The 9,843-nt window shown below is 41.4% G+C and overlaps 1 protein-coding gene across 1 annotated transcript; it reads right to left on the minus strand.

Moving 5' to 3' along the window:
- Positions 1-548: 548 nt before the first annotated feature.
- LOC129833391 (parvalbumin beta 1) lies at positions 549-3,147 on the minus strand. The gene is made up of 5 exons (XM_055897962.1): positions 3,126-3,147; positions 2,230-2,296; positions 1,918-2,050; positions 1,629-1,738; positions 549-843 (listed from the first exon to the last, which is right to left on the minus strand). The coding sequence occupies exons 2-5, from the start codon at positions 2,288-2,290 to the stop codon at positions 818-820; spliced, it is 330 nt and encodes a 109-aa protein (XP_055753937.1). The 5' UTR covers positions 2,291-2,296; positions 3,126-3,147; the 3' UTR covers positions 549-817.
- Positions 3,148-9,843: the final 6,696 nt, after the last annotated feature.

Genomic DNA, 9,843 nt, shown 5'->3' on the forward strand with positions numbered 1-9,843 from the left:
CCCAGGGGTCCCAGTACCCCTGGTTGGGAACCACTGCTCTACGGTTCTGTATCAAACATAATTGGAATCACTTGAACCCACAATCCTTGTCTCTAGTCTAGGATAGGATGTCAATTATAGATTAATCTATTGTTTAAGTAGAACATTTATGTTACCTATTTTCATATGAGAGCGGAAAAACTAAATTGGTGCTTCACCATGCTGTTATTTATTTGATTGACTTTTATTGTCCTTCTCTCTCTCTCTCTGTCTTTCTCTCGCTCTCTCTTTCTCTCGCTCTCTCTTTCTCTCTCTCACACCTCGGTTTGTGTGTGCCTGTGCGCCTTTGTGCGTAAACTTGTACTTGCACAATGATCATCGTGTTTTTTTATCAGCAAAACATGACAAATAGACTATGTGTTATGAATTATTATGTATAATTTATAGCGAATAAAATGGCATGCGTTTTCTCAATTACAGATCATATAAACCGGTTCCTTTTATGGGTGTGAAGTTAAACTAATGGCATCTGAACTCAGATAAACACATTTGATTAATTAAATAGTAAATAATACAAAGACCTTTTATTCCAAAAGAATATTGATTATTTTTTATCTATCGTCCTTTCTTGAAAAGTGCATCATAGATTTTACAGTAAGCAAAATTCATATAAGACATGAACACATCTGCGCTACATTCACAATCATCATTTTGGACAGTGTGCCGCACAGGAGGAAACTTCTTGCAAGCAAATGTATAAAAAGTATTTATATTCAGATGAAATGGGGAGGTCTTGGGCAATATTGTTCCTTCAGGTGAGTTCTTGGTCAGTTGCTCTTTACTGCTTAACCAATACAGCGAACTCTGCAAAAGAAAAAGACAAACATTAACCCTTTCCAGTGTCTTATAACATTAATTTACTTTCATATCTTAGGCCTTAATATAGATTGACACCAGATCATAAACATCGTTATTAATATTCAAGCAGTGGTGGAAAAAGTACCCAATTGTCATACTTGAGTAAAAGTACAGATACCTTAATAGAAAGTTACTCAAGTAAAAGTGAAAGTCACCCAGTAAAATACTACTTGAGTGAAAGTCTAAAAGTATTTGTTTCTAAGTATACTTAAGTATCAAAAGTAAATGGAATTTGTAAAATATACTTAAGTACCAAAAGTAAAAGTATAAATCATTTCAAATTCCTTATATTAAGCAAAGCAGATGGTACCATGTTCTTGTATTTAAAATGTACAGACAGCCAGGTGTACACTCCAACACTCAGACATCAATTTTACAAAATATGAATTTGTGTTTAGTGAGTCTGCCAGATCAGAGGCCGTAGTGATGACCATGTATTCTCTTGATAAGTGTGTAAATTGGACAATTGTCCTGTCCTGCTAAGCACTCAACATGTAACGAGTTATTTTGGGTGTCAGGGAAAATGTATGGAGTAAAAAGTACATTATTTTCTTTAGGAATGTAGTGAAGTAAAAGTAAAAGATGTCAAAAATATAAATAGTAAAGTAAAGATACCCCCAAAAAACTACTTATTAGTACTTTAAAGTTGTTTTACTTAAGTACTTTACACCACTGTATGCAAGTGACATTGGTTTACGCATTGATTATCCCATGTATGCTATGTTTCGTACCATCAATTCCAATCATGCCATCACCATCGGCATCACCAGCCTTGAGGAAAGCCTTTGTCTCTGCATCGGTAAGTACCCTGGCCTTGGGGCAAAAGTTCTGAAGGAACAGCCTAGAGAAAGAGAAACAAATATTCGTTTAGTTTCATTTGAATGTATGCAGACCAATGCACCAATGCGCACTGCCTTTTAGAACGCCTGCGCACCGATACAATTGGGTAAAGTGGACAGTCTCCTGCATTGATTTAATCAATTGTCTGTTATTTGTACTGTAATGGTGCATGGCTCTTACTTCAGCTCCTCCACCTCAATAAAGCCACTTGCATCCTGGTCAATGACCTTGAAAGCCTTCTTGACGTCGTCGGCGGACTTCGAGGCAAAGCCAATCGTATGGAAGAAGGTCTTGAAGTTGAAGGAGTCGGCGGCTGTAACGCAAATATGAAGGATATATGCCTAATGTGTAACCTGCGAGTAACACACAATGCAACTACAGTCTAGAGAGGTAATCGTGTGTTCATATTGCTAATTTCACATTTATCATACAACATAATTGGGTTGAAAGGGCGTTTTAGGTGGAGGGGGAAGTAAACAAACTAGGGCCTACCTTTGCACGCTTCCAATGCGGTTTTGATGTCAGCCTCCTTGCACAGATGGGCACAGGCCATTTTGAGCTGAATATTGAAAAAAGGGAGAAATTGTTACTTTAATACAACTTTGATTTAGCATGCAACGTTCGGTATTCAGCATTGCATTTAATCTACAACATGTTTTGAGAGGTTATTACCAGGTAAGTACTCAACTATGATTATATTGTGCAATACCAGGGCACAAAAATAATGATTACAAATATTAACAAATCACCAAACACTCAGACTTTCTACCAAACAAAATTTCAGCACGACTCAACCCATCTTATTTCATTTCAAATAGATAATCCAGTTCATTACGCAGGATGTCAAATAAATTTTTCAAACCGACCAGCCACTGTTTACCAGCATTTGGCTGGTGGTCTTTTGATAATAGCAGAGCCCCTTTCACCATCCGTGGGATTATAACGCAATGAGACAGATCAAATCAAATGTGTCAAGCTGCCCTTAAATCTGTCTGTCTCAACCAATGGGTGTAATTTGGGAATTCATATCAAATCCAATTGAATCGTTTTTAATGGTTCCCAAAAGGAAAGCCCTGATAGTTAAGGCAGCCCACTGCACATGTGGGTATTTGATAAAGATGTTGATGTTGCATTCCAAACGTTCCATCTGAGAAACTGATTTGCAATTGTCAAAATCCATCCCGCTCCGGGGTGCGTCCATATAAAGCCAAAAAATACAGAAACACAATCTCAGCCTTTGGGTGTTTTTTTGGATGACACAACGGCTTGATGTCCCACGTAAAGTGTAAAGTGCGCATATGATCAAATGTACAGCAAAAGCCTGGATGCTGTTGCCATTCTCTGGATCCTGGGTTCCTGTACTTCCTTCGCATCGCACTGAAACTCACCTCTGGACGTCTTCAGCGAACGGTTGAAAGAGAAGACTTCAGGCGACTGCAGCGAGTGATGTTCCCATCGATACTGCTGACCTTATATACTTTCACTCAACCGAAATTCGAGGCATAATGTAACCGACACCGGAGGGGGTGGGGGGATTGTCCACTGGCAAGAGATCCGATCTATTTTAAGTTTCTTAAATGAAGATGCTTAAAAGGTGCGTTTGAAAAAAGTCCATAATATCCCCTATTGCTAAGAATATGTTCTGCTGAGTGATAGGGATGGAATCGACGGTTGCTAAAAAGATTCCGACCGTTTATATTGAGAGGTTCGTTTAGCCTATGGATATCAACGCGGTCATTGGTGAGGTTTCTACTGAGGGTTGTAGTCTTCGTGTAATATACTGGACTTGAGAGGTCTGTTTAAAACGATTTTGTGTTACTCTGAATGTCTTTGTAAGAGATTCCAGTCATTCATTGCATTAAGGTGAAGTATTGGATGTGCGTAAACCGTGTTGGTTTAGAGACAATATGATGCTTTTATGATTTTACATTTATGAGGCTACACTAAACTTTTTATATTTTACATGAGAGCAATTTACTTGCAACATTCTTATGATTGCCTAAGATTTTATCATGCAATGTCTCGTGAAAGCAAATTTACGTATGATCCCAATAATCTTCCACATTCATTGGTGTATCCCGGACTAATGTGCATAGCCAAAAAGTGTCTGCCGCTTCTGTAAGCCTATAACGGTAATGCGATCATGTGGAGTAGCCTACAGTAAGTTGTACTATACTTCATGTCTAGCCTATACTGCACGCTCAAGTCCTTTGCATTTGTATCTTTTTGTTACCCTTTATATCGCTCAGAGTACTTGGAAAATAAAGGAAAATATGACCCAAAACAAACGTCGACAAACTGTTTATTACTTTCACATGGTTTGGCTATTGAACAGAAAGCAATGCACCATTCCACCATAATGTTTAACTGTTCATTACGCAATTTTACAGCAAATGTATGTTAAAGTTTATAGCGAACATTGTGTTTTTTCTGCAGGTGGCATCATTGTCCTATCTCTGAGGGGGCGGGGGGCGGGGATAAACTATCACGACACCTATTTTTCTGTCTGGAAAATGAATTGATTGCGGCACGCTTATGTCGCAAAAGTGTTGCGTGTTGTATTACGGATCCATTTCTTAGTTGGGTAGTTACTATATTGCACTAATGGGGTCAGTGATACACTGATTGGCTGAACACAGTCTGTGTACATGTTTTGACTGTTAAATGAGAGGATATGGAATTAATTATCTCAAATAAGCTATAATAGGACAATTGTTAGTTAGCTACTTTAAATTATTTACTGTAAGTAACTTTGAAGTACTGTATATGTAAAATAAACAACCTACAAATACATTGCAAGATGTGCCACAAGTTTTCACAGGTTATGCAGATAAACACAATCTGACATGACTGAAAATACCACCATCTCCTTAAGTATTTATAAGGGACCCCCACACACTGGTTACACTGTATTTAACATGTATTTAAAATGTCCCGCTGATTCAACATAATGACACAAGGCTATTCTTGGCCATTCTTTTGCAGTGTCAGTTTTCTCCAGCACGTTGTCCCGTTCACCAAAGAGGAAGTGCCATCCAGAGAGGGAGAATCCATGAGGGGGCAGCAGGCGGGCAGACCTGCAAGGCTCTATCAGAGTAATGTGAAATATATCCCCTGCAAATCCCTTAGGAAGTATACCAGTGAGGCCCAAGGACTTCCCCCACACTAGAAGCATGCCAGGACCTGGTCCAAATCCTACAGGACTCCACTCTCCGATCTGGGCATTATTAAAACAGGTGCATGTCTCTCTCTCTCCCCTCGTAACCCCACACACTAGCAATGACCTCATAGATAAACACACAGGATACATTTGAAATCTCCTCAAATGTTCCCCAAAACACTGAGTCCCAGATCTGTTTGTACTGTCTTGGTGTGATAGTGACATAGGAGTTCACAAGACAGCACATACAGTATAAATCTGGAACTCATCCTTATTTCTCACCACATTGGTTTCCAAAGCATCAAGAGGCTAAGCTGGAAAGACAATGTTTACACGAAAATAGTATTTATTACTGGGTTTTCACTATTCCTCGAAAGTGTAGATACGATTGTACAATTTGCACAAGCCATTTTCAGATCATTATAACACATCCAAATAACACTAACAATACACTATAAGGACATTGTGCTCCATGTTGAGAAATATAGTCAGCAGGCAGTTGATAAATTAAAATATAAATTTAGCTGAAAGTTAGTGATTCTTGCTAGTTCTGGTTCCATGAAAAGCGGTGGATCTTGGTCAACGGACAATTATGCCTTTACAAGGGCAAGAAACTCTGTGAAAAGTGGATAGAGTAAAATTATCATTAGTATTGTGCAAAATATGCTCAACCAAGAATATTGACCTTATAGTTCATGTTTGAATAATACGATGCAGTCAACGAATCAGAAAATCAGTGTCCACCTGCTGCAGTAGTACTGAAAAAAAGACAAAAACCTCTTGCTCTTATACACACAAGGCAGTCAATGTAGCAAATCTCCTCTAGTGTTGTTTTCCTTGTTAATGTCATGTGGTCAGTAAAAACTCTGGGCCCTAGCTATATGTCCAATTTATTTGTTACCAGTACACCAACATATCATCCCTGCAGTGTCCCTCAACCATGATGAGCTGGGTTAAAGTTCTCTTACCGTCAACTCCAATCTTGCCATCACCATCCTCGTCCCCAGCTACCAGGAAAACCTTGGTCGCTTTGTCTGTGAGTACTCTGGCGCCGGCAGAGAAGTTCTGCAGGAACAGCCTGAGAGAGAGAGATGATGGAGGGAGGGAGGGATGAGGAACAGCCTGAGAGAGAGAGATGATGGAGGGAGGGATGAGGAACAGCCTGAGAGAGAGAGATGATGGAGGGAGGGATGAGGAACAGCCTGAGAGAGAGATGATGGAGGGAGGGATGAGGAACAGCCTGAGAGAGAGAGATGATGGAGGGAGGGATGTTGGTTTAGTGTAGCTTATAAAACAGACCATTACTACTGTTCCAGCTGGCTGATTGTTACTTAGTGTAATGCATTCGACAGAGAATTTTCAACCAACATTTTCTTGGTGATACTTCCTCAATTCCCGACCATGAAGATAATGCATGTCTTTTAAACTTCCATGTCTAGTTGCAGGTGGTTCGTTTGAATTTTAAAAATGCTCCATTATTAAACTAAATAATTTTTTTGCTCCATAAAGTAATCCAGCAATGTGTAAGACGCCACCTTTTGCAAATTTTCTCTCAGGTGCCTCATGTCATGAGCGCAACTCAGAAATCAAGTGTTGCGTTGAATGACACTCACCTGTCTGGATCAATGAGAAGATTTGAAATAAACAAGATGGCGGCACACACATTGTTGAATTACTTCATGGAGAAAAACGTGAAACGTTTTATTTAAAAACATATCCAAACATCTGGGACGCCAGATGTCATTCCCCACCCCCCACCCCCACTTCGCCCAATCAGATCATGTCTCCCTGATTCTACTCCCTGCATACAAAAACCTACTAAAGAGGGAGCCACCAACAGAGAGAATGGTGAGACAAAGGATGGACGGAGCAGACTCAATTCTCCAGGAGTGTTTCGAAACCACAAACTGGAATTACAATGTGACACACAATGAAGCGGCAAGGACTACAGGCTATTACAAACTACAAAGGCAAAGCCAGCTGTGTGATTCCCACCAATGCCTCTCTCCCCGATGAGCTCAACAAATTCTATGCTCGCTTTGAGGCCACCAACACTGAGCCATCCAAGAGGGCCCCTGCTGCTCCGGACAACAAGGTGAATATGCTTTCCGAGGCTGACATGAGGAAAACTCTCCAGAGAGGGAATACTCAAAAAGCTGCAGGACCAGACAACATCCCCGGCCACGTCCTCAGAGCATGCTCTGATCAGCTGGCAGGCATCTTCACAGACATCTTCAACATGTCCCTATCCCAGGCTGTAGTCACCACATGCTTCAAGTCAACCACCATCATTCCAGTGCCCAAGAAAACCAAGGTGACATGCCTAAATGACTACCGTCCTGTTGCACTCACCCCATCATGATGAGGTACATCAAGAGGTTGGTCATGGCCCACATAAAGGCCAGGCTCACTGGACCCACTCCAATTTGTCTACTGATCCAACAGATCCACGGAAGATGCCATTGCTATCCACATGGCCCTCTCCCACCTGGACAAAAGGAACACCTACAGTATGTGAGAATGCTGTTGATTGACTACAATTCAGCATTCAACACAATTGTTCCCTCCAAGCTCCTCATCAAACTCAGGGCCCTGGGTCTGGAAACCACCCTCTGCAACTGGATCCTGGAAGGTCTGGTATGGAAACTGCTCCGCTCTCGACTGCAATACCCCTCAGCAGGTGTTGAAGACGGCCCAGTACATCACAGGTACTGTACTCCCACCCATACAGGACATCTACTCCAAGCGATGCCTGAGGAAGGCCCTCAACATCATCAAGGACCCCTCACAACATCATCAAGTACCACTACTATTAAATTTTTATTGTTTTAAAGTTTTATTATTTTAAAGTTTTGTAAATATTTGTGTTACTGTTTCTTTAGCCATTTACTTTCTGCTATGTTTGCTGCAGTGTTGAGAGGTGAACCTGCAGGTCAGCATTTAATTCGCTGTGGACTCAACGTATATCAGTTGTACGGGATGATGATGAATAAACCAACTATAACGCCTCAAATGTGTACCAAATATACAAATGTGTTATTGGACAATGTAAATAGTCCGGTGGCCATTTGACGAATTGTTCAGCAGTCTTACGGCTTGGGGGTAGAAGCTGTTAAGGAGCCTTTTGGTCCTAGACTTGGTGCTCCGGTTCCGCTTGCCGTGCGGTAGCAGAGAGAACTGTCTATGACTAGGGTCTTAGAAAATTTTTAGGGCCTTTCTCTGACACCGCCTGGTATAGAGGTCCTGGATGGCAGGAAGCTTGGCCCCAGGGATGTACTGGGCCGTACGCACTACCCTCTGTAGCGCCTTACGGTCAGATGCGAAGAAGTTGTCATACCAGGCGGTGATGCAACCAGGCAGGATGCTCTCAATGGTGCAGCTGTAGAACTTTTTGAGGATCTGGGGACCCATGCTAAATCTTTTCAGTCTCCTGAGGGGGAAAAGGTTTTGTTGTGCCCTCTTCACGACTGTCTTGGTGTGTTTGGATCATGATAGTTCATTGGTGATGTGGACAAGGAATTTGAAACTCTCGACCCGCTCTACTACACCACAGCCCCGTCGATGTTAATGGGGGCCTGTTCGGCCCTCCTTTTCCTGTAGTCCACGATCAGCTCCTTTGTCTTGCTCACATTGAGGAAGAGGTTGTTGTCCTGGCACCACACTGCCAATTATCTGAATTCCCTATAGGTTGTCTCATCGTTGTTGGTGATCAGGCCTACCATTGTTGTGTCGTCAGCAAACTTAATGATGGTGTTGGAGTCGTGTTTGGCCCCGTAGTCGTGGGTAAATGGGGAGTACAGGAGGGGACTAAGTACACACCCCTGAGGGGCCCCAGTGTTGGGGATCAGCATGGCAGACATGTTGTTGCCTACCCTTACCACCTGGGTCGCCCATCGGGAAGTCCAGGATCCAGTTGCAGAGAGAGGTGTTTAGTCCCAGGGTCCTTAGCTTAGTGATGAGCTTCATGAGCACTATGGTGTTATCTGCCTATGCTGGTGATATATTGAGCATATTTTCTGGATCTATTATGCACCGTAGAAAGTATACTATACAACGAGTACTTTGTGAAACACACAAGTGAAACACAATCTGACATAGTAGGTTTGAAGTGAAGAAAAATTGTACCTGCTGATTTCTGTTGACAAACTGGTATAATTCTTACCTGAGCATGTAGCCAGAGCTGCGGAGAGATCTTGCCTTGTCTGGGAAATGATAATGTTCTTACATTTAACTGTTAACACTGTCAACACTATAGGGGTCACATTTAGACGTTGTTTTCAAGAGTGAATAACCCACGAGGTTACATTAAGGTTAAAATTAAGATGAATAGAAAGACAAGATATAGATTTTTAACGTTTTTAAATGAGTTTTATTATATTTTATTTGCCACTTTGGGGAAGAAACAGATGCCAACTCTGTAAATCGATACAAACGTGTGCGTCATGCGCACAACTCCAACTTGGCGCAAAACATGCAGTGCTAGTTAAACAGGCTTCACAGTCGGTTCAACCACAGATTTGGTTTGACTAATTACCAATTTCTCAATCTTTTCAGCGTGTAGAAGCATTTATAATGTAATCTTTTTTCATCATCACTTTGCCAAATTCGTGACGTGGGGGAAAAAAAATGTTTTTAAGGCTACATTACATTGTAGCCCTTTACATTCACACCTATACGGATTGAAAATTGCACATTTGGGCACTGATAACCCCCTAAATTGGAAAGCAGTGGCTGTACAACATGCTATACATGACGTCAAAGTTCTGGCTCTGCGCTTCACAGCACTGTATGTTTTTATTTTATTTTTACTGACTGCTGAACTTGTGTTGGAACTTGAACACCTCATGCGACAGTTGCAGCCTGGCCCCATCACTCCCGCTAATTGGGAAACTTTTGCAAATGTTTTGTTGTCTGAGTGAGGAAAATTCTGTAAATTAAGAAGACTC

The sequence above is a fragment of the Salvelinus fontinalis genome, chromosome 34, assembly GCF_029448725.1.
Source record: "Salvelinus fontinalis isolate EN_2023a chromosome 34, ASM2944872v1, whole genome shotgun sequence".
Taxonomy (NCBI): domain Eukaryota; kingdom Metazoa; phylum Chordata; class Actinopteri; order Salmoniformes; family Salmonidae; genus Salvelinus; species Salvelinus fontinalis.

Coding starts and splice junctions, on each gene's coding strand:
- LOC129833391 (XM_055897962.1), bottom strand. CDS start 2,290: ATGGCCTGTGCCCATCTGTGCAAGGAGGCTGACATCAAAACCGCATTG. Junction 1,739..1,917: donor ATTGAGGTGGAGGAGCTGAA/GTAAGAGCCATG, acceptor CTCTTTCTCTAG/GCTGTTCCTTCAGAACTTTT. Junction 844..1,628: donor TGGCATGATTGGAATTGATG/GTACGAAACATA, acceptor TTTCTTTTGCAG/AGTTCGCTGTATTGGTTAAG.